The 24,904-nt window shown below is 43.5% G+C and overlaps 1 protein-coding gene across 2 annotated transcripts in view; it reads right to left on the bottom strand.

Annotated features, from left to right (window-relative positions):
• The window catches only part of PLXDC2 (plexin domain containing 2), a 489,434-nt gene that overhangs the window by 58,612 nt on the left and 405,918 nt on the right, over window positions 1–24,904 (bottom strand). For both annotated transcript variants that reach the window (XM_090047262.1, XM_090047263.1), the window contains one exon: window positions 1,052–1,112. In XM_090047262.1, the coding sequence (XP_089903388.1) occupies window positions 1,052–1,112 (61 nt within the window). The remainder of the gene's footprint in view (window positions 1–1,051; window positions 1,113–24,904) is intronic.

Here is a 24,904-nt window from a genome sequence, read left to right as displayed (position 1 = left end):
ATACATACCGACCAAGCCCAGTGGTTCCAAAATTATTCAGGCATATCATCCATTTTGACTTAACTTAGGCTTCTGTGCCTACTAAAAAAATCCAGATCAAGCACCCAGATGCGTAAGTCATGGCTCCATTATGATCCAGAGTGGTGCTGGATGATAATTTTGATAAACTTTGCTGAATTCGCTAATTTGTATATATTCTCAAAAGATGTCTAATGTCTGATATACATTGGCAACATAAGGGCAACACCTTAAGCTCGAAGTCATTCTTGAGCTTCATGGAAATGCCATGGTGGTGCCCACCTTTTAGCCAATAGCTTAGTATTTAGAGAATTCACAAAGTTCAAACGTACACCTTCTGCTTCCTAGGAGAGTGCCTCAGGATGGAGACTAATCTGAGCAGGGGCAAGTGAGGCTGGCCCACAGAGCTGTCAAATGTGTACAATTCTTGGCACTTGAAAGAGAAAATGCAAGAGGGAGCCTGATTCCAGCCCAGTAAGGAGGACTCCCCCCCTTCCCCGAAGAAGGGGAAGACCTGGGTTCAATTGACAAGGATTAATATTTCTATTTAATGAATGACTGGCCAATTCATGAAGAATCCTAGCATCACGGACTCCAGGGCTTGTGTTTCTTGATGCTGCTATTCTTTCAAATATACTTCCATGAGTCTCTTTTCATGTGGCTGAAATGCGGAAGAGGAAAGGCAGAGCTGACTTCTCTTACAAGGACTGTGGCCATCCCTGATCAGATTCTTAGCCCCAGATTAATCAGAGTAATGTCTTTTCACTGCATTCATTTTTGGAATTAGTGTACTTCCCTGGCAATAAGAAATTCACGTGATGCCCATTTTTATCTTCAAACAAATAATGCAATTGCTCAGTGAGCTTTTTTAATATAAACCTACTCACAATTTTAATTGATATATATGGGTGATTATAGCATAAATTTAGCCTTGAGAAACCCTTCTTAATAAACTGGAGATTGTAATCAAAGGAATCATAATTATATCAGCAGCTTCTAGTGATAAGGCTCAGGTTGCAAAGAAGCTACATACCTCTTCAGGGCAGCCACTGTCTACCCAGTCTTGCCGGTGACGATCAAATCCGCTGGAACATCTTAAAATGAGGAAAAAAATAGACGTCGTCCACACGGAAACAGAAAGGGGGGAGGGCAGAGAGGGAAGTGGAAGAAAGAATCATTAATGAAGTCATTTACTTCAAAAGTAAAATATTTGCACAGGTTTAACTTTATTCAAAAAGACTTGTTGATTAAAATGGGATTAAATCTTTTCACGCGTTTCATTTAAGGGTGTTTTTTGATTAGACATTTCATGAATATCAGTGTGTCCATCCCTTTTGATTCTTTGCTGCATCGTATAGCATGGGCTTAAATTTGATCTCAAGTATATAGACTTAAATTATTGTAATTCGTTCTGTACAGCTTCCTTCTTAGTTTGTTAAAAAAAAATACCCCCCCCAAAAAACAAACAAACAAACAAACCCACTAAACAAACAACCTGGCACAAAGGACAGAGATCCGTCATTACTGCTCTCCTTTCATCAGGCTTGGTAAGACGAGACACACTGACAATGTACCTGGATTTAACCTCTCTGACAGCCTCAATGTGCAATATGCAAATACAGCATAGCTGCTCCAGTCTCTTTACTAGCTGCAAAAAAGTTAAGTTACACACATTTCTTACCAAATTAACGGAGGTTAAAAACCTGCTTAAAAAAATTCTTTCTAATTTGCAAAATATGATGAGGACATTTTCAAAGCAGCTTGTAATATTTTAATTTAATGATTCCCTTGGACTGCCGTACCTCACAGGAGTGTTCATTTAATATCTGTAAAGCACTTGGAGAGTCCTAGACAGAAGGTGATACAGAAATGCAAAGTATTATTTAAATAGCAAGCAAATGGCTAAATCTCCACATACTGCTTAGAAAAAAATTGCTCCCAGTTGACTCATAATAGATCTACATTGCACTTTGCTGCACTTCATGATGATGTGCCATGGTATGAATGAGCACAGGTTGAGTGCAACAGAACACAGAAATGTCAGTAAAAAAGGACAAAATTAGAAGTGCTATAATTCAAGGCAAAGACTACAAGAGGTGAAACTCTGATCTATTTGGCATCTGCAACATGTGCTGAAGGCAGTCTAAGAATAAGAGGTTAGTGATATGATTTGTTCTCTTTTTTTAGACTATGTAACAACATAGATAATCTGAACTACTCATTTAGCTCTATTTAGATGGTATTATTTGATTCTTAATCATTAAAAGGTGCAAAGCTTCTGTCTAAAATCAACACCGTTAGGGTTAATTGACTACCTTGCCAGTCACAGTTTGGGGAGCCTCTGCAACACTTCGTTTTTAAAATAAATGTTGTGATTCTTAAATTTTTTGATAGCTGGGTATTTTGATGCTCATAAACTTCTCCACACACAACTCTGATGGAGCCTGCTGTGAGGTATTTCTTTTCTCTCTTCCTCTGAGAAACAGTGAATGAACACCAAGTGGGGAGACTTTGGTTTCTTCTTCCCCAACTTTAAGGAACACTGGATATGAGACTCTTGACATCAAGTCATGTCCTCTAGGCCTGTGCATAGAGGCCATATTCGATTCAGAATTCAGGACGTATTCAATTCAGATTCAGCTGATTCAGAGGACAGTGATTTGATTTGGAGATCTGGATCACTGCCCAGAATCCATTTGGCCGAATCACCTTTGAAAGATTTGGCACTGATTTGGAGAGATTCAGTGATTTGGATCAGCCAAGGATAGGCAAGCACAGCCAGGAGGCTGTAGGTTCACCTGTGGCTCCTCCAGCTGTGCCTGCCTCTCTCTGGGTGGGGGAAGGGTGCAGGAGAAGACTCATGGCTGCCCTGCCCTGCCTCAGCCTAGTCCTTCCACTTTAAAAAAAAAAAAAAAGACCCACACTCACTGGTGACAGGAGAGGTGACTGGGGCCTCTAATGGGAGAGCTCCCCGCCCCCCGCACGGCACGAGGGAGTTGGGAGCAGCGGGGAATGCTGGTGCTGGTGCTGGTGCTGGTGCAGGTGTAGTGTGGCCCAGCAGGACACCGTGCGCTGCCTCAGAACTGAGGCCACTGGGGCTGAGCAGTGCTGGGCTCCTGTTGACATATGGAGCTGCCTCAGTTCCCAGAGAGTATGCAGCACCCTGCTGAGCTGTGCTGCACCTGTGTGATACAACAACTGCTGCACAGGTGCCAAGCAGGGTGGACAATCCTTGCTGCCCCGCACTGCACAAGGGGGCTCTGTCATGAGTGCCCAGATCTGGTGAGTGCAGAGTTGTAAGAAAACAAACAAAAAAAAGCACCCCACCTAACTGGCTGCATCACTGACAATCAGGGCCTCTGGGTGCTCATGGCAGAGCCCCCCATGCAGCGTGGAGAGTGGGGGGTAGCGGGGATCGCTTCCCCGACTTGGCACCTGAGCAGCAGCTGTTGAATTGTATGGATGCAGCATGGCTCGGCAGGGTGCTGCATGCTGTCTGGGTGCTTGGGTCACTGGGGCTAAGTGGTACCAGGCTGGAGCCACCCCAGCTCCCAGGCTGAGCCACGCTACACCCCCACCTTGGGGCAGGTGCCACATGAGTGCCAAGCAGTGCCCCGTGCTGCACTAAGGGGGGAGGGAGAGCTCTGCCAAGAGCCGTCAGAGGCCCTCATCCCCACTGCTGCAGCTGGTGAGTGCGGCTTGTTTTTTTGGGTTTTTTTTAAGTGCCAGGAGGTTGGGGGGCTTCTCCTGTGGCTCCTCCCACTGTGTCTGCCTTTACCCTGGTGGGTGGAGCTGTGGGTGCTATGCCCTGCTGCCGCTTGCACAGCCGGCATGGTGCGGGGGGGCATGATGTAGACGTGGCTTGCTCTGGGTGGCAGCAGGGTATAGCCCCTGCTTCCAGTGCTACCGCACCTACATTAGCACTGGGAGCAGGAGCTTTCCCCTGCTGCCAATTGCCAGCTGGTGCAGGGGGCGCGGGATGCAGGCATGGCGGCACTGGGAGCGGGGCTATGCTCTGCTGCTGCTTTCCCCCTTCTGCCTGGAGCAAGGCGCAGCTGCATTCTGCCCCAACCCCCGCTGGCCCAGCTGGTCAAGTGGTAGCAGGACAGAGTCCCCGGTCCCAGCACTGCCATACCCGTATCCTGCACCCCCATGCCCCAGTTGCGCAGCTTGTCCCAGCCCCTTCCCTCCTTCCTCGCTCAACCCCAACAGATTTACCAGCTGGAGGCAGTTGTGTCAGCTGCCTTAGTCTATGGCCAAATCTCCAAAGTGCCCGAATCTTTTCCTAATTGATTCAGATGTTTGGTCTCCTGATTCAATTCAGATTCAGAGATTTAGTCTCTGAATCAGGCCAAATCTCTTCTGAATCACAGCAGCTACTGAAGCTTTGCATAGCCCTGATGTCCTCTACATTCATATCCAGCTATTTGTCCAAAGTATCCACAAGCTTGTCTACTCTGACCCCACCCCTATCTTCATAGACCAGTCTCCATGGAGAAATAAACCATGATGAATAAACCATAAACTGCTGATGAATAACCCCTTTTCACATGCTGCTAATAAACAGCAGGGGTGACAAGGGAACATCCACTGTTATGCAACTGCAAAAGCAGATATTTTGTTAGGTTAATTTTGTTAGGTGTTCCATCACTTTAAGGGCTGGAGCTGGCAGCCAGCAGGTGCCTGATTAGGGTGGCCATTTTAATGCTCAGCTCTCAAGGCTGGGACAGCAGTTTTCTGATAGCCAGAAAGGGACAAGCATCACCTAGCTGAGCTACTGCTCCAGGAATATCTTGGAAGTAAGGGAATCTATGAGGATGGCTAGAGGCCCCTGGTCCTGGGCATGAACTAAAATGGCACCCTGATGGGGTAGGGAGGCCTGGTGGAACTGCCTGTGGTGGGGCAGTGCCATCTAAATACCAGGGACATGAACCTCCCCAGTGAAAGGTGGGTCAGGGTGCCTTAATAACCCTAGCCCCTACCACCTGGTGGGCAGGATGTAAGCAAATGGGGGGAGCAGGTATGCTTGAGAAGCACCTGAGTCCTCAAGGGATGGAGGGCCCTGGTGAGGTGAGCCAGGCATGCCATGGGAAGGCACCTGCATCTACAAGGGTGAAGGACCCCAAGCCCCAATGAGAGGATAGAGAGTGAGCCCCAAGGAGGGGGCAAGAATAGTGTGATGCCCGATGAGGGGCTAGGAGTGAAGTCAGCCAAGAGTCTGATAATCACCCAGCCACTGCTCAGATGAGGGTCATGGGAGAGTCCCAAAAGGCTGTGCCAGGACTGGCTGAGGGGAGTTAAGCTGGAAGGCCCTACAGGATCACTCAAAGGAGCAAGGGCAGAGTGGAAGAGGCCTGGTGAGAGCAGGCAGAGTGGAAGAGGCCCCAGTGAGAGAGGGGTGGTATGAGTGTGGCCCAGAACAGGGCGGTAAGACAGAGACCTAAGTTTGTACTGAATTTAGCCCAGCCTCAAGCCTGAGTATTACCAGACTGAGTGTATTACCTGTGAGGCATGGGACACATAAAAGGGGAGGTCAGAGCATGTATGTATCACCCTTTAACAGTGGGTGCTAGAAGGGCAATCTCCCACCTAATTAACACCTGAATTAAATTGCAAAAAGGCACAGCAGGGAGGAAGGTGGGCAGTTTGCCCATAGACAGGAGGTGGGCCTATTTGGAGATGGGGCTTGGAAGCTTGCCTCTGCCACAGTTAATATATGCTACAAAGGAATTGCAAAAAGCCAGTTCTGGCACTTACCAATCTGATAGAGAAAATATTCCTTCCTGCACCCTAGTCCAGCAATTGGTTTGACCCTTCCTTAGCACATAAGTGAGACCCTTCATCTAAGCACTCAAAAGTTTTTTAATTAACAGCCAAACGTAACCTTTAACTTTGGTCAATGACTAAAGTTTCAGATGACAGTAGGGGGAAAAAAGAGCAATAAAGTACCCACAGAGGAAGATTCTCCCTGGCACCTATAAGTGAGGTGGAAAGGGTAGATTTGCATGTTTTAGACTAACTAAAGTAGAGATGTATATCATAAGCTTTTTTAGGCAGAGGGCTTATTATCATCAGATGCTGTGATAAAGTGACCGTTCTAATATTATAGAAGTCTTAGTCTGTCTGTCCATAACACTTTATTCACACTCTGATTGGTTGTCTGAAACAATGTAATCAGAGTCCTCCAAGAGTGTTCCAGACAGGAGGCAGGGGTGGACTACCACCCTAATGGCGCGGACAGAGCGGGTGGGCATGGCCAGCTAGGAGGGAGGGGCAGTGGAAGGGAGAAAGGAGGAGCAGGCCTGGACCTGACGCGGTGGGGGGGGGGAAGGAGTGGGCCCAGGCCCGATGCAGCAGGGGAGGTGGGGAGTGGGGCAGAACCCCAAGTGGTGGGGGAAGAAAGGGGGAAGAGGGGAACATGCCCAAACAAGGGGGAATGGACACAGGGTTCTGTCCCCACCCTTGCCACCATCATTCTTGATGGGCAATCTCCTAGGATAATAATATGAGTCATAAGTGACCAGTAGAAGTCTGTTTACCAGACACCTTCCACATGAAGGTCAAATTTCCTTTAATTCTACCACGAGTATTCCAAATCACTCTTTTGTCTCACTGCATGGCTAGGAGGATAAGGGACTTCTCTGCACAGAAAGAAACTGGAGGAATTCAATTTACTAACAGAATGCAATTCTCATGGGGCTTGTTCTGTCCCTAATTTTCAAAGATGTTTGAACAGTTTCATTAATAATGTTTACCCAGTGCTCAGAAAGTCTGGCTGATTTTTTAGAGGTGATGAATGCCTATGCTGCCTTTTGATTTCACTGACTGATGCAGGTGCTCAGCACTTCTGAACAATCAGGCTTCACATTTGTAACCTATACCCAATCCCCCAGTAATAATATACAGATAATTACTGCAAAACTGAACACCCACATTTACTTAACTCCAGCACTGTTTAGCTCGAGCAAGGAGTATAATTTTTTATTTTGTTTCTAGATGGCATCAAATGTAACATACAGTAGACTGAATGAACGAAAGCTTCCCCCAGAGTTATACATTTACAGTTTTGAAATTTCGTTTTGGGAAAGTGATGAAAAATGTCAGTAAGCAACATGACACATTTTTATAATTGACAACATGGCCAAATCATGTATAAAGACTTGAGAAAGCTCTGATTGTAAACACATGAAATGCATGTTCCTGAGATCACTGTGCCCTAAAAAGAATTTAAAAAGCAAAACGCTGATTATTTTGCACTTTCTGCTGATGTAACAACAAAGATTAAATTATCAGAAAGCAAATGTATCAGAAATTTTATCGTTTTGGCGCCAAGTAAACCTCCCAACAAAATACTTGAGGCACGTGTCAAGGAAATACCAGGCTTAGAGGATGCAATCACTACTGCATCTCTGCGTTAGAACTATGGGAACTATCAGCATAGCGCCTGCCTGCTCTGCATAAAGCTTTTACAGAACTTTTACTTGGTGGCCTAGAGATAATTCCCTTTTGCTGTTATAAGCAACACTGGAGTAGATTTGATCAGTTATGCCACTTGTGCCATCTGTCAACATGGCCATTTTATAACAACTTCATTTTCAAGTGATGACCTAAATCTGCTCCTAGCAAAGCAATTAACAAAGATGCTCTAGGAAATGAAAACGAGGAGATTTTTGAGAAGCAGGGAATCCCAGACTCTGCTGTTAACAGGGAACACTGAAGTACAATGTCTATAAGCAAAGGGGAAATTTTTAAGTATTTACATGTCTTATGGAAGTGGTTTTGCACAGCTAATGCATCTGTCATTATGACATAAAAATGGGATCTGAATCCTTCCAGACTTGCATGAGACAGAAAGGAACCATAGACTACAGGAGACTTACCAGAGTCCACTCACCCTCTGTTTGGTAGAAAGCAGAGGGAAATGAAGGGGGTGCCAATTTACTACACAAGCTGAACATCTATGCTTTTTTTTCTCTATTAAAAATGCCCACCGCTAGCAAAAGCTAAGGCATCCCCTTCTAGTGCTCCTCTACATAAGACTGAGCATAACATACAAAAAAATGCCCCCAAAGTCACTGAAAAGCAGAAGGCAGAACTCCAGTAAAAAAATCTAACTGTATTACAGAGCTGGGCTAGGGAGAGACATTAAAAAAGTCTGAGCTTGAATTGATTCAGTCTTTGCAAGTTAGTCTAGTCTAGTTCAACCTGGCTAGGCTGAATTCATTTGTAACTATACAGACATCCCTTCTGGACTGAGGAAATGCAGGTGCATGCCTGGAGTGGGTCAGACCAGAAGCCAGGGGGCACTAGAGCAGCCTTCCCTTCCCTTTCACAGAGCTGACCTGGGATGGGGCGGGGGGGGGGGGGGCAGGATGTCCAGGCTGCAGGAGGCTCTGATTCCTGCCTCACCCCCACTGGTCAATGAGGGAGCCAGCACAGATTTAGTTACACAGCAGGGAGCATTTATCTCCCTATCAGTAAAACAAAAGGATCTCCCATTAGTTCAAACTCTTCTTAAACAACTTGTTCCAAAGAAGTAACAGAGGGACATTACCAGCTACCTGTTGATTAGCTCCAAAAAGCCCTAAGTGGCACTGTCCTGTCTGCCTTGTCTCCCACAGCATGCTAGAAGACCAGCATGTGGTCTTCTAGCTAATGCTGAGATGTCTGTGTAAGGCATATGGGAATGGGGATCCCTGCTTGAGCAGGGAGTGGTGAGGGGGAAGGGGAGAGCAGGAGGAAGCCAGGCAGATGTCCTGTACCTGCAGTCTCAGCCAGAGCTGCAACCAGGGAGCAGACGGAAAGGGCCAGGCCTGCTGGGTTGGAGCAGACTGCAGAGCTCCACCCTGAATTGCAAAGCAACTGGGATGCTGGAGGATTCTGATTTAACTTAAACCAGCAAAGGCTCTGGGACAGACATTGCATAAACCAGTTTGACCCAAATCAATCGAGTCTGATATTACATTCAACTAGACTTATCTCAAACCGGTTTCAGCCATTTTCAAACTGGTTTATGTGCACTGAACATTTGTTCTGTTATAGGTTTAAACCAGTTTCTGATCACTTGAACTGGTTTATGTGTAATGTCTGTCCCTAGCCCAAGAGTGAAACAATCTGGTCATTCACCTCTTCTATGGCACTTGCACTCCATATCAGTAGTTGCCCTAGTTATTTTTACAATGATAACCTGTAGCATCATACAGGCAGGCCCTGGACATAGACAACATACACAAGAATAGCAAAAGGTTTCAATTTATTTCATAATTCTACTATAAAAAACTATTCTTCTTAGGTAAATCATGTACCTATTCCTTTGAAAAAGCGTTTAACAAGGGGAACTGAAAAGATGTCTAGGCAGACTGAAAGCTGCACACTATTGCATTTTCCTTGAACAATATTAATAAACATATCAGAACACTCTAAAATGCAACCTGCGACTCGACAAGAAGTTAAGACTTTCAGTGAAATTATTTAGTTTTGTTCTCAGTCTCTTTTTACCCTGTGAAACATGACAAGGAAATATCTGGAGAGTGAAAAGACCATGCATTAAACATTATCTGTAATGCTCCACCCTGATTTCATTTCCCCTTCCCTTCAGGACAGGCTCCATCTCAGTTCTCCCCCACTCCAGATATCACTCTCTTCAAAATTATAAAGGGTGGAAAGAGCTTGTACTTCCTGCTGTTTGTTATTTTCTGTGCTTCCTTGACACAAGAGTAGTGACCGTGGGATGAAAGTCTGCTCTAATGCCCAGATTCAAAGCACTAACTTACCAAATTACAAGCTTTAAACATCTTGATTAATTAGACCATTTTCCTGGAGTCCAATAAGGCATCTCTGCATGGTAGTGAGAAGGGAGTGACAGAATTCAAATTTGCTCTCCCTCTACTTGGACCATAGAGCACTACTATACAATGTTTTAAAACCTGCAGCACTCAAAATAGTGTGTATACTTTTTCATACATATTAAAATAAGTATAATTACTAAGGCATAAATTAATACTTGATGAAACACATCCATGTCTACAATGCAGAATACATATATCCATTTTAGATGCATCTTAAACTTCATAAGTCATAGTGTTTGATGTAATAATACAGATACACATTTTCCTGCAATATTGCATGAAGCTGGGGGGTGGGGGGGAGTTGGAGGGTAGAGGGGCAGGAATCTCCACTGTCTTTGGAGAAATGAAGAGGTGCTAAGAAAGGTGTTGTTTTACAAGAGCAAAAACTGAAGCAAATGACCCAAATCCAGACTGAAGCAAGTACTCAGATCCAGTATTTACTAGTTGGCGTTAATGGCAACATGTCAATAGAAAAGACATAGTAAGGAGCCTATAGGGAATTCTTGTGGTTGGAAGAACCTTCAATTCGTGACTTCAATTACCCGGACATCTCCTGGGAAGATCACTCGGCAAAATCCGAGCGGTCGCAAAGCTTTCTCTCGTGCGTGGATGACCTCTACCTGACTCAAGAAGTCTATGGGCCAACGAGAGGCAAAGCGCTGCTCGACCTGGTACTGGCTATGGGGGATGACCTAATCGGCGACCCAGTGATCGATGGGAAGCTGGGTGACAGCGACCACAAGCTGATCACCTTCACCATCTGCCGTAAAGCTGGCAAGTCAGTCAGCAACACGGAAGTCCTTGACTTCAGAAAAGCCGACTTTGACAAGCTCAAGAGGCTAGTCAGTCAGGCCCTCAGGGACCATGACCCCAGGGTGATGGGAGTTCAAGAAGAGTGGTTGCTTCTCAAGGAAGTGATCCTCAATGCACAAGCTAAATCTATCCCAACACGGAGGAAAGGCAGCAAGAAGGCACAGCAGCCCCCCTGGCTCTCCAGGGACCTAGTGGACCTCCTGTGGCTAAAAAGGAAAGCCTACAAAGGATGGAGGACGGGATTCACCTCCAAGGAGGATTACTCCACGCTGGTCCGGTTCTGCATGGAGCAAACCAGGAAAGCCAAGGCTGCAACTGAACTCCAACTAGCTTTAGGCATCAAGGACAACAAAAGGTCCTTTTTCAGATATGTGGGGAGCCGGAGGAAAAGCAAGGGCAATGTTGGACCCCTGCTAAACCAGATGGGGCAACTGACAACTGGCACCCAGGAAAAAGCCAACCTATTAAATAGGTACTTTGCATCAGTCTTTCATCAGTCACATGGGATGCCCATGCCTGCTATGGGACAGGGAAATATGGGTGAGGGGGATCCCCTGCCCTCCATCAATGCTGACCTCATGAAGGAACACCTTGAGAAGCTGGATACTTTCAAGTCAGCTGGCCCTGACAATCTGCACCCCAGGGTACTCAAGGAGCTGGCGAGCGTCATAGCCCAGCCCCTGGCACGGATCTTTGAAAACTCCTGGCACTCTGGTGTAGTGCCCGAAGACTGGAAGAAGGCCAATGTGGTGCCGATCTTCAAAAAAGGGAGGAGAGTGGATCCGGCTAACTACAGGCCCATTAGCTTGACTTCTATCCTGGGGAAGATCCTAGAAAAGTTTAGTAAGGAGGCCATCCTTGAGGGACTGGCCCAGGCTAACATTCTAAGGGATAGTTAGCATGGGTTTGTTGCGGGTAGGTCTTGTTTGACCAATCTCATTTCCTTCTATGACCAGGTGACCTATCACCTGGACAAGGGAGAAGAGGTTGATGCCATATATCTTGACTTCAAAAAAGCTTTTGATCTGGTATCCCATGATCACCTCTTGGCCAAACTGGCCAGTTGTGGCCTTGGCTCCACCACGATCCGCTGGCTGGGAAATTGGCTCCGTGGTCGGACCCAGAGGGTTGTGATTGATGGCAGTCACTCATCGTGGTGCCCTGTGACCAGTGGGGTCCCTCAAGGCTCTGTCCTGGGACCCATCCTGTTCAACATCTTCATTAACGATGTGGACATTGGAGTCAGGAGTGGACTGGCCAAGTTCGCCTATGACACCAAACTTTGGGGCAAAGCATCCACGCCAGAGGATAGGAGGGTGATCCAGGCTGACCTGGACAAGCTTAGCAAATGGGCAGACGAGAACCTCATGGTGTTTAACACCGAAAAATGCAAGGTTCTCCACCTTGGGAGGAAAAACCTGCAGCACCCTTATAGGCTCGGCAGCGCTACGTTGGTTAGCACTACAGAAGAAAGAGACTTGGGGGTCATCATTGACCACAAGATGAACATGAGCCTGCAATGCGATGCTGCGGCTAGGAAAGCGACCAAAACGTTGGCTTGCATCCATAGATGCTTCTCGAGCAAATCCCGGGATGTCATTCTCCCCTTGTACTTGGCCTTGGTGAGGCCGCAGCTGGAGTACTGCGTCCAGTTTTGGGCTCCGCAATTCAAAAAGGACGTGGAGAAGCTTGAGAGAGTCCAGAGGAGAGCCACGCGCATGATCAGAGGTCAGGAAAACAGATCTTACGATGACAGGCTGAGAGCCATGGGACTCTTTAGCCTGGAAAAGCGTAGGCTCAGGGGTGATCTGATGGCCACCTATAAGTTTATCGGGGTGACCACCAGGATCTGGGGGAACGTTTGTTCACCAGAGCGCCCCAAGGGATGACGAGGTCGAACGGTCACAAACTCCTGCAAGACCGTTTCAGGCTGGACATAAGGAAGAATTTCTTTACTGTCTGAGCCCCCAAGGTCTGGAACAGTCTGCCAGCGGAGGTGGTTCAAGCACCTACATTGAACACCTTCAAGAGTAAATTGGATGCTTATCTTGCTGGGATCCTATGACCCCAGCTGACTTCCTGCCCTTTGGGCAAGGGGCTGGACTCGATGATCTCCCGAGGTCCCTTCCAGCCCTAATGTCTATGAAATCTAGGAAATCTATGAGCCTGGGAATAAAAAGTGGAATGGAACAGAGAGACTTGTTTTGTTATAAAAATAAAAATTAGTTAAATGGAGATGTGACTGAACTTGCATCTGAGGAGGGGAAAGTCATTCTTGCATTAAATGTCAGTTAGAAAGGTAAGAAAGTCTGAAAAGTAGGTAAAGAATTAAAAGGCTAGTCTTCTCTAATAGTGACTCTGCCTTGGATAACTACAAGGAAAACATGAAATAAGAGGGACACAGAAAGGAATGAGACTGGAAATACAGTGCCTTACGTCTATTTGGTTTGGATGTAAATGACTAGCAAGGGTTCAAGGCAGTAGGCCCCAAATTCAGGTATCACTATTAGGATCTGGCCTCTGAAATCAACACAAAAAAATTGGTTTTTTATGTCAGAATTAAAAATTATTTTATTTCTTTTACAATTCGTATACCTCCTTCAGTGACAGCTCCCATGCCAACTGTCCCACTGTCTGGTGATACATACACCTCTTTACAAGTGACAAGCTTTATTTCAAAGCTCTATTATAAAGTTTTACTCTTCCTTCATCTGAAGTATAGTTGAGTTCATGTACTTATATTTTTTAAATAGAAAAATGGTAGTTGCTGTGAGCATGTCACCCATCCCAGTTTATTTTAAAATAGTATCTGAGCCCCCTTCGAATGCTTTCCCTCTCTTCTTTCCCCATATACAGGCAGATTTCTAATACAAGCAAGTGCCCAAGAGGTAACAAAGACTGATGTAGCATAGACTGTTGCTTCCAGTATGAACAGCAACACCAACAACAGCAAGAGAAGACCAAGTATCTTCACCCCCTGTTCTCCAAGGCACACAGTAGCATGGAGGACCTGCTGGAATTCCCTCACTTGGATGGAATAACTGATCAGAGGGGACTGGTCAGGGCTGATGGAAAAGTATAGCTAAGTGTTACTGCTGGGTTCAACAAGGCTGGAGAGCAAACAGTCATGATAGCACTGAATGCCATCAAGCTCAGTAAACTGTAACAAACTTCCATGGATACTAGAATGGAACATGTTCTTGTCTGTCCCTTGGTAACAGGGTAAAGGAGGCGCTGAAATGTCATTTTCAAGGCTGGAACCAGTGAGAGAAGTAGAACGTGTACATTCTCAGCTGGAGATGCAAAAGCTGCTTGTTAAGGATTAGAGGCGGACAGATGGGGATGCAGATCTGCAGGGAGACTACAGGAGAGCACAGTTTCCAGCCAACAGCACCGCTCCCCTCTTCTTTCATCAAAACACTCCCTAATGTATTGCTGTTGGAACCCCTTGAGCTGGCACCAGTGCTGGCTGATCACAACCAGCCTGTGCTATGCTTACTTTTTAAAAACATGGTAACCTTTTAAGAGCTTTCAAACCATTCCTCACAATTAATTGTTACTGGTCTGAGTTAATTAGCTTGTCACTAGATTTATTATTTTCAGGCTTCAGCAGAAATTGCCCTGTTGTACTTTATTCTTTTTCATAGACACTGGGACAAGGGTTAACATTTTACAAAAAACTCAGTATCAGAGTAGGGCACACCACAGCATGCTGAGAATTCTGCAACAAACAAACAATGCATTGGTCAAACCAATGTTTCTTTTTGAAACACTGAAACAAAGGGAGTTTTTCTTTTTTCAGAATACTTTTCTAAAAGAATAAATTGTTGAAACTCATGCAATTCACAAAACATTTGTTATGAATCTGTAGTTTCTAATTAAAGGAATGCATTTAAAAATCTTGACCTGCTTTACTCACACTTTAATCACAATGCCTTTAAGTAGGTAAGGCACAAGAATGGGAAGAAAGAATTTTTATTGGCACTTTATAGATGAGGAAATGAAGCCTGGAGCAGATAAAGGACCAGATGAAAAAAATCCTTTGGTGGACTTCTGGCACTTAAGTTGCAGTATCAGAAAAAAAAAATCAGGGCTTTAAGGAACTTTAATAGGTCATCTAGTCCAGTGCCCTGATAAAGTCAGGATCTTCCCTATCTAAACCATCCCAGACAAAATTGTAAACTAAAAACTCCCTACTCAGCAGGCCCTTCATCCTGAAGTTGCCTAAACTCAGGAGGCACATTGTGTTTGAACTGTAAGTTCCCAATATACAGGCAGTTCTGTTTTTGTGCATCTTTAGTTGCCCCACAATCTCAACAACATCTAAATTGCTTCAACAAAGCTCTCGGGGAAGGGTTCTTGCAAGCATGCCCTGTCCACCTGATCCTACTCACACACCAAATGTGGAAATGTAGTGGTAAAGCTACCCCGGGGGCATCTCCTTGTATTCACTCTCCATATCTGTCTCCAATGTGCTTAAGAGTGGCTAGCAGGGCTGCTTCTGGAGCTGGTTCACCAATTTATTTCCAGCTTTGGCCTGTGCAAACAGAAGCAGATAGGTAGTGTGACGTTGGGAGTATCCTTCTCTGAGAGCACCATAGAGAGCATCTATGTGCCAGATCTGAGTGCCCTCAGGAAGTCAATCGTGTAGGTATGCTTTGAGCATGTCTGTTATGTAGTGAGAGGATTACGCGTCTCACTAAATGCACTCATGAACAATTTATATTTAAAAACACAGCCAGAGGAGAAATTGGTGTCTCCTTCATTATAATAGCTTAGTGATGAGTGCACTTGCACAGGAGATGGCAGACTGAGTTCCAGTGGCCTCCTTAGGCTTAGAGGATTCAAACCTACAGTTTAGGAGACTGCCCTCACTACCAGGCTGAGACGAGGGACTTACATTTTTCACTCCTCTTCCTGTCCCTGCTTCCAAGACTATTTATTCATTATATATCAAGCAGTCAGAAGATTACAGGGGGAAAAAAAAGAAAAAAAATATTTGGAAACAAGGACCAGAACCCAAGGACTTCCCACTACTAGCTGAGTGCCCTAGCCATTAAACTGAAGACTCACAATTCCTCCTGTGCTATGTTTCTGGTGCCATGAATTTGGCTTTCCTTTCTGGTTGGGGGTATAGCTTCCAAAGTTTGGGTGGGAAATGTGGATTAGAATCCCTCTGGCTGAAGATGGTTTAGGACCCAGATCTCTCACTTCTTGGGCGAGTGGTCTAATGACTTGGAAAGATGACCTCATCCTCCAGCCAAGTTTTTAAAGGATCAGGCAAGCCTTCTTCAATTACCCAAAACAATAGCTGTAGGCACAGGCACAGGATTCTTGACTTTTATTATAAAAGTGTGCAGGTGCTTCCCAAAAGCCCTCAGTTGTCTAAGCTTTAGAGAGGGTTATGATATCAGACATACTTTGTGCTTAAAATTTCCTATTGCCTAGCTCTAGGCTGCTTCCTTCCCAGCATTCTGGGTGTTGTTAATCCTATTCTAGCATACCTGATTCACCCTATGTATTGTCCTAGCAAATCTAACTCGGTGATTTGGATTCCACACTGTGGGGCAAGAACCTAAACATCAGGCAATTCAGCACCCAACTTCTTTCATCAAATCTGCCCTAATTAAGTTGCCCAAGATAAAAGGAATCAACTGCAAAACTTCTGAAAAATTAGTCCATCTGTGGTTAGGGTAAAGGCATTGAGGATTCAGAAGACAGAATAGACAATAAACTTGGAAAGTACCTTTACGGTGACATCCAGCTATATCACATACTTCTGTTCACAAATTAATCAGGCTCCATTTTGAAACTTAGGTGTTTTGCTCTCACACGCTATGTCCAGACAAGCAAGAACATGCATTTCTCCAAGGACAAGTAGCAGCAGTTGTCCCCAGGGAACACCCATGCCATGCACACTCTGGCGCATTGCAGGTTACCCTGTGTAGCGTAAGGGGAGGGGTGGGGGTTGGGCCAGCAACTGTGCTGGCCCCAGCAGCCTTACCAGGGGGCCCTGGGGCCTTAGGGAGCTGCAGCTGCAGCTCTCCTACAGCAGGGAGCCTGGCAGGTAGCTGGAGCATGGCTCCCTATGTCCAGGGTCTAGTTTTGGGTGGCACACACAGCTCCCTTTGTGCTGCCCCACTTTTTTTTGGTGTGGGTTTTTTTGCTCCCAGGATTTACCAGGGTCAAACTTCTCCCCTCCCCCCAGCACTGCAAAGTAGCAGCACAGGGAACACCTGCGTGCACAGTGTGTGGCATCACAAATGGGGTTTCAGCACCACATACCACACGTCCACATTCATCTGGACACGGCCACGGATTCTACTGGGATATTGGAGACCATCTAAACCTGGCTCTTTGTATAAAACCTACTATATCTGTAGCCATAAACTTCCTATCTCAAAGCCACTGATATTCTTGGTGCATTATGACACAGAGCCCTTCAAGGTGCTTTCACACACTCTAACCCCAGACAACTGACCTATCGTTCCCCAAGGAAGAAAGACCAACAGGACAAGCTTCAAAGATGAATCACTGAAACAGTCTCCTATTGCAGGATTTTTCTACCCATTTAAATCCTAAAACATTAAAACATAAAACAGATATTTTAGCTATAACAAGAAAAAGACTGCAGGAATAATAATAATTTTTATTAGATGAGTGAAAATATGGGAGCTGCAAGGGAGAGGTACAATATATATAATATTCTCATCATTCATCAACCCAATTTTAAGAGGTGTGTTAGGCACTCACCTGGAATAGGTAACATTTTCTTGCTAGGCATACATACCATTGTGATGGTATTCATGCTGCTGTATATATGGAAGAGCATGGATAAATTAGACAGGAAAGCATAGAAGACTGCTAGCAAGATTCAATGAATTACTCAACCTAGGGTGTGTCTACATGAGACACTATGTCGCAGTAGAAATGAGCTATGGTGATGTAGTGTCGGCAGGCATGAACCATAATGCTGCCACTAGTGTGCAGTAGCAATAAGACTTGCGGTGCCAAGAGCAACCCATGTGGCACTGTGTGGTGCCAGAAATGACCTGTGTGGTGCCAGGACAATGCAGTAACAACTGCACAGTCAAGAGCACATGTAGACGCACCCACTGTGGACTAATGAAACAAAAGGGCTGAAAAACAGTGTTTAGATGCTGACTTGAATTTGAGAAAGGCGTTTGTTTCTCCTCCCACCCATCTCACCCTTAATCTTAAAGCGAGCACAGACAAACTGTAAGACAACACTTGGCAAGAACAGTCAGAATGGATTACTGAAGAATTATAGAACAGTTGGGGCTTATCAGTTTCTTCATTAGTCACACAGATTAATATTCACTGTGGTACATAGAAGGTGGAAAGAAAATGGTTTTATCATTTCTATATGATAATACATATATTGTAAGGGTTTAGTAGAAATGGATTTTGGGGGGTTAGGAACCTAAAGATAGAAGAAAAATAAGTGAATAGAGATACATTTTCTGAAACTAGATTTGCTTTTAAAGAGAAATGCTTATAGAATCCCCGTTTCTTGAAAATCCAAAACCATATTGGACAAATCATTCTAAATGCACGTTTAGAGAAGAATGAACTATGTAAATTAGAAGATTGTCTTCTTTGATCTTTTTCTGAATCAATGTACTGTTGTACAGGCTTCAGGTTTACCTAAAATCAACTAATCATAGAATCTAAGATGGAATTGATATTTTATTTAATCAACATATATATGAAGTAGTGTGGATTGCCAAGAAATGTCTCCATTTATTTTCTCTTTTTTAAAGAGGAATTTTTGGAGAACTACTGGACCAATATGAACTTAAAGTCCTTTTCAGAAGCACAATTTTAATATGTCAGTCTTCAAGAAAAGTTAGAAATATGTTGGCCACTCAACTTAACCGCAAGAAAAACAGATTTTGTGATGATGGGAAACGTGGAAAGTAGGACTGTACAAATAATTGGGTTTTTTGCTTGTCTACTGAACTGACCATTAACAAAAAATGTTTTGAATTAATGCAACGTAATTGCTTATTTTCATGAAACAGAAACAGCCCACCAACCTAAAAATGGCATCTTGGCGGAATTAAATATTCCATTTGTCATGAAATTGAATATTTTCTTCTTTTTTTGTGCAAATGTAACAAAGACTAGATCAACAAATCTGAAGAGGTTCCATATTTTTACCCCAAAGCCCACTTATTAGAACACTGACCTACAAGTCTTTCCCTTGCCTAAGGACATTTAAACCTGTCTGCCCTTAAGTACCATTAGGGTAAACAAGCTGTCAGTATTTCCTGTCAATACCATTTAATCTTATATAAAATATTTTCCTAACAGACGGAAGATGTATGTACAAATCCCTGCACGCAGACAGCAGCACTGAACCTTGGTCCTTCATTTCATTCATGGCTGGATTTTCTACCCAATGGGCTACCGGATAAAAGGGAACCACTACTACTCTGCCCAAGTAGGCTAGGGATAGACGTTATGTATAAACCAACGTAAGTTACTGGAAACCAGTTCAAATCTGTAACACAACAGAAGTTCAGTTCACATAAACCACTTTCAAAATGGCTGAAAACAGGTTTAAGATAAACCTGGACAAATGTAGTATCAGACTTTACTGAATCAGTTCTAGCCCAGACCCCCTCCACATTCAAGTCAACTCTTAGTCCCCCAGCATCCCAGGATGCTTTGTACCTCCCCTGCAAACCCCTCCTCACAAGGTAGGCAGGCTAGCCCTGGCCCAAGATGTCTGCTCCAACTGAGCAGGGAAGCATGTTCTAGTGCCCACTGGCTTCTGGCCTGGGCCACTGCAGGCAAGTGGCTTCATTTCCAGAATCAAAAGTGAATATCTGTTCACTTGCTTCTCAGTTCAATCTAGGCAGCTTAGACTAACTTGCAAAGATTGAATTGATTCAGCCTCAGGTTTTTTGACTGCCTGTGCTTAGAACTTGTGAATCTGGTCTTGAAATTTCATTTTTCAAACTGAAAGTATCAAACAATTGACCTATATTTGTCTACAGTTTTGAGATGGCCAAAACTGGAACCATAAAGATATCTGTAGTTCTTACGGCAGTTATGTGGACTATTTTATTTCAGTCCATCTAAGCAGAATGGAATGTATGTACTGAAATGCTAGCCAAATTGTTTTGTGAGTTACTGAATATGAATAATGGAGAGACAGCAATAGGAAAATGATTCCATCTAAGCTAAATGGTTACTCTTCTGTCATTATTGCTGATGTTACAGGAAGAAACTAACTTAATTAGAAATATTTAGCTGTATGTCTAGAAGAGCTGCTTCTGCAGAACATTTATTTTTTACTTAAAAGCAGTTCTTATTTATATAAACAATTATACTTTCCCTCCACATTCCTCCACTTCCATATTATTAATCTCCAAAATAGAAACTCCTGATTATTCATCATCACTCTGCTCTAATGTCCCTGGACATTATTTCAAAGTCTGATACTTGTTATTTTTCAGTATTTTGGAGGTGGGGGCATCATTGTGGGACAATCACCATCCACTCAAGAATGAATTAGACTGTCCTTGTGACACCTATCTTAATCAACCAGCTGTAGGAATAGAATATTTCTGCTAAAAGTCAAATTTATAATAGTGGACAGCACTACTAATAGCCCTCTGGGTTAACTTTATCAAAACTACCATGGTTATACCCTACATTTTGTAACCCTTTTATATAGAATGTGAGTGAACCGGTCAACGTCTTAAGAAGCAACATGCCTCAATTCAAACTTTGCTGTTGTTCAAGCCAGCCATGGTAATGAACATGCTTAAAAGAGTTTGATGGTAGAATTTGCTCTATGACTGAGCAAGTTGTAATTCTGTCAGCAAATGATTATTTGATCTGAGTATGCCAGGTTAATAGAGCCAGGACACATTTATGGTTTTGCCTTTTGCACACCCAGGATAAGCAAACAATGAAGAACTAAGTCCTAGCTCTAACCTACTGAGACTTCAGAGATATTTGTCTGATGTGGAAATTGCTGTTCCAGATATAAATGGATTATCAAAGACTAGGTATTTTGTATTATTTTTCTATTGTAATAAGTTAGTGATAAAAAATGTACCTGTGTGTAACATAATGATAACAATGCTGTAATAATGATGTTTCTGTTAAAAAGAACTATACTAACTACATACTTACCTTGGTGTATGTGAGGGAGAGGGAACGGGCCCTGAGGAAAGCTTGGTAAGGGCTAAGAGAAATTTACCCCAGGTCACGGGGTTCGAGGCAGTGGCGGGCTCACACTGGCAGCAAAAACATCACTTTGTCAGCTCCTGCCCCCTCTGGATTGGGCCCCACCATGGCCACAGGGGTATTTTCAGTGCAGTGGCACAACCAGAAGCTGGGCGGGACTGAGAAGCAAAGGCGCTGGGCCAGGCAATGCAGCCTGGCCCGGCAGCCAGACCCCTCGAGGACAGGAAAAGGGGCTGGTTCTAAATCTAGGAGGTTGAAGGAGCCCCTGGTAATCCCACTCACCACCCATTGAAGTCTGTTGCCTTCAGAGGCTCTGGAGGAATTTTCTTTTTCTTTCTGCCTCTCAGCAGGAAGCACAGGCATGGCCAGCTTCAATAATCCCTTTTGGGGGGAGCAAACTGTCTTCCCCAGATGGGCTTGAATCATGATTACTAAGTAAGGCTCATGCAACACTCTTGGAAAGCTTCATGAGTGTGAACCATGGCTGATCAACTACAGGCACAGCCAAAGATTTGCCCTCAACTAGAGGGTCTATGGAATCTGCAAGAGATCCAGGGAACTTTACTTGTTTAGTTGAGTGACTCCTAAAAAGTTATGAGATCAATTGACTCAGCTGAAGATTTCTTATTTAATTTAATTTTGTTTTTGATTGGGCAAGTGGTTCGGACAATAGAGAACATTCACTCAATTACAGCCTTCATTTACTTTAGAGGCCTGGGATCCTTGGTCTTAATGGCCCCCAAGACTGGGACATTCACCTGATTTAATTTCTAGAAGTTTTAGTGAATACCAACAGACAGTTGGCCTTGCCTTGAGTGACAGTTGGCAGTATTGCCTATTGGACCCAATCCAGAGATAACCCTTGGCTTAGTGGCCTTGAAGCCAGAACATTTGTCGCCCTCAGACCTGGATACTAGATTCAACCACCATGGTTCCATCTGGTTGTTGTGTGGATGGGGTGTAAGGAGAGGTAGGAGCTCCACAAAAATGACTGGCCTGATGGACCCAGAGGATGAGTGCTTTGCTGGTAGGCCACCTCCTGACTAAGTGACATTCAACATTAAGATGTGGCAGGTGTGAAGCAGGCAATCCAGGCAAGCACTTGAATCAGGTGAGTCCTACCTCCTCACTGGATACCCACAAGGCACCTGCCCGCTGAGGGCTGCAGCTATATCCAGTGGCACACCAACAGTGTACATCACCATTTTAATTAATGGCCTTCCATGAAAAGTATTCACAAAACTTTAATCTTTCTTGTAAACCAGCCAAGAAAGATTAACATTTTCAAAGATACAAATCAGAGACAGAAGCCCATTTGGCTAAATGTCTGTCAATGTGATTTAAGCACTGAATTGCTATTTGAAAATCTGCTCACACATATATTATAAAACATAAAACATAAAAAATATGATGCATTTGAGAGGCCTATTTAGAGAAAACAGTCAATGAGATAGATTTTACATTTAGTTCTGAAAACAGTAAGGTTAATAATCATTCCATAGTCTTGGCACAGCTACTTGGCAGAAATACATAGTACACAAATGTTCAGATACATTGTGAGGAAAATAGTAAGGTACTTTCTAAGACTCCAAGCCCCTAAGGCCTCAAAAGCAACATCACCGGGAAGATAATGTAAGCAAAGACTAAAAATTCCCCAAACCTCTACTAACTATGAGAAAAAAGTGATAGAAAAATAGAAAGTAAAAATAGCAATAATAATATAATCTTAAATATGACCAATTTAATACAAAAATATTGGTGTTGTCTTATTTCCAGGTGTGTGTAGTTATCATTATCCTTTTTCAGTGAAAATTATTCTTAACAGCAACACTATGACAAGATTAAGTTTTTAGAGGGGGGGTGACTTTGGCCATTTTTTCCCCAATTTTCTAGAGACAAGTACAAAACTAAAGCACAGAGGGCTTTGGGACTCGAGTTCTCATTTCTTAGACAACTGTTCAGTGTTGAGCAGAGTTCTTACTTGAAGAAAATACTGGAGTCTGTTAATAATATTTTTAAAAGCCTCCTCAGTGATATTACCTTACAATGTGATGGGCAGGATCCTAGCTTGGACTATTATTTCATAGATTTCATAGACATTAGGGCTGGAAGGGACCTCGGGAGATCATCGAGTCATGAACCTATCTACTAATTAAATGAGATGAGAACAAACTGTAAACAAAGCAGTGCAGTCTATTTAGATACCTATTCCCAGTATGTGGAAACTGAGGATTATCAGTGATCAGAACACAAAAAGATTGGAGAAGAATATATAAGGCTTGAAGAATGGAACTCACAAGGAAGAAAAAGCCAACAGTGCAGAAAAATGCTGTTCAACCTGAGAAGATAATTGTGTGTGGACCATATCTGAGCTATGCATATAGTATAATTTGATAAATAAGCTTTTGACCAGACAATCCACATCCAGTGGAATTCACAGCAAGTTTCAATGGTTGCACAGAATCCATCTAATATTAAAAGCTGCACAATTTCCATTTAGCAGAAGATCTGCTTTATTGATCTACCATTATCAAAGTGTATATCCCAATGAAAACTTAGCTCATCTGCTGAAGCTAACTTTCAGTATAAAATTTTAGTAATCACGATCATGTGGACTGATAAATGAGAGAATTTCACTCAAGCTACACAGACTTCAAGGTACAATCCCATTTGGGAAGATCTATTTCTAATGTCTCACAAGACCTCTTTCATCACATTTCAAATGAAAGAACACTAGGTTCACTTCAGTTTGGCATGATACTTTGTTCATTAAACAGTACTATGCTGCTTTCTTTTCTTGTTTTACTCCCATCAGGTTTGTCACGCATACAAATTTCTCAATTATTGAATGCTAATTTCCTTCCAGTTTTGTTCACTTCATGTGTTCAAATTAGCTTGTCATACTAGGAAAAAAAAGGCTGCTTGGAAAGGATTTAAAGATGTTGGGTGTAGAGCAATTTTCTACTCCATAAAATATGGATCTAGTTATCTTTTTTATCAGCAGCATATCATGGACTGCCAAATTTCCTCACACATTCCTGACTATATTTGTTGCACTTGATTAAGAGAACCTATCTCCATGTCAAGACAGTATTAAAAACATAAGTAAGCAAGGCACTGAACTTAAAACACCCACTTTGATGAAGGACTATAATTTACTTATATGAAGGCCTCATTAACTTCAATAAGATTATTGCATAATAGGACAGAAATTAGCCCCACATTTAAAAGAAACCAAAACACTAATATTATTTTCAGTTTATCATAGAGTGAGTTTTACCTGATCTAACAGCTTGGCATGTTTGGCACAGATATGAGAACTCTGTTGGGTTTTTACTTCAAACCACTTTTGCATCATGCACTAACTCTCAATAGGTGCATCTATGTGTGCAACTAATGTGCAGAAATAAATTCCGGTAAAGTTTGTGCCCTAGTCAGCTGCTCCCAGGAACAGCATCTGCATGTGTGCCTGGGACCGTGGCACTTTGAGACAGGATGGAGCAGCCCCGGGCTGTCAGGGGACCTGGGGGATTAGCCCTGGGCAGCAGCATCAGGTAGCACAGGGGTGGGCTGAGGCATGAGGATGATACAGGGGCTAGGTGGTAAGCAGCCCCCACACTTTAGAAGTCTCATGTCCCAGCCAGCCTGTCACAGTCTACATATGTTTGATTGCATGTAATTACTCCACCATAAGATAGTAGTCCCTGACAGTGCTATTTTATAGCAGAATTAATTTGCTGCACCCTAATACCAGCATGTGTAGACTGTGAAACTTTACTGCAGAGACAATTAGTCTACTCTGCAGTAAAGTGCATGTATAGATGCACCCAATGCAACTGTAATGCTAGTTTTAGAGAACCAGGACAATTTTTTCCATGTTGTCTCATTTAGTAAAATGATCAGCAAATTTAATGTGGTTTTCATAAACTGCTGTGCAGAGATAGTACTTACTGCGTTTTATGAAATACTCTTTGAAATCTCTACTCCTTATAAAGATA

This window comes from Crocodylus siamensis, chromosome 5 (assembly GCF_052110815.1).
Source record: "Crocodylus siamensis isolate JL-2025a chromosome 5, ASM5211081v1, whole genome shotgun sequence".
NCBI classification, from domain to species: domain Eukaryota; kingdom Metazoa; phylum Chordata; order Crocodylia; family Crocodylidae; genus Crocodylus; species Crocodylus siamensis.
Note: the sequence above shows the minus strand (reverse complement) of the source record. Positions and strands in the feature narration are given on the sequence as shown.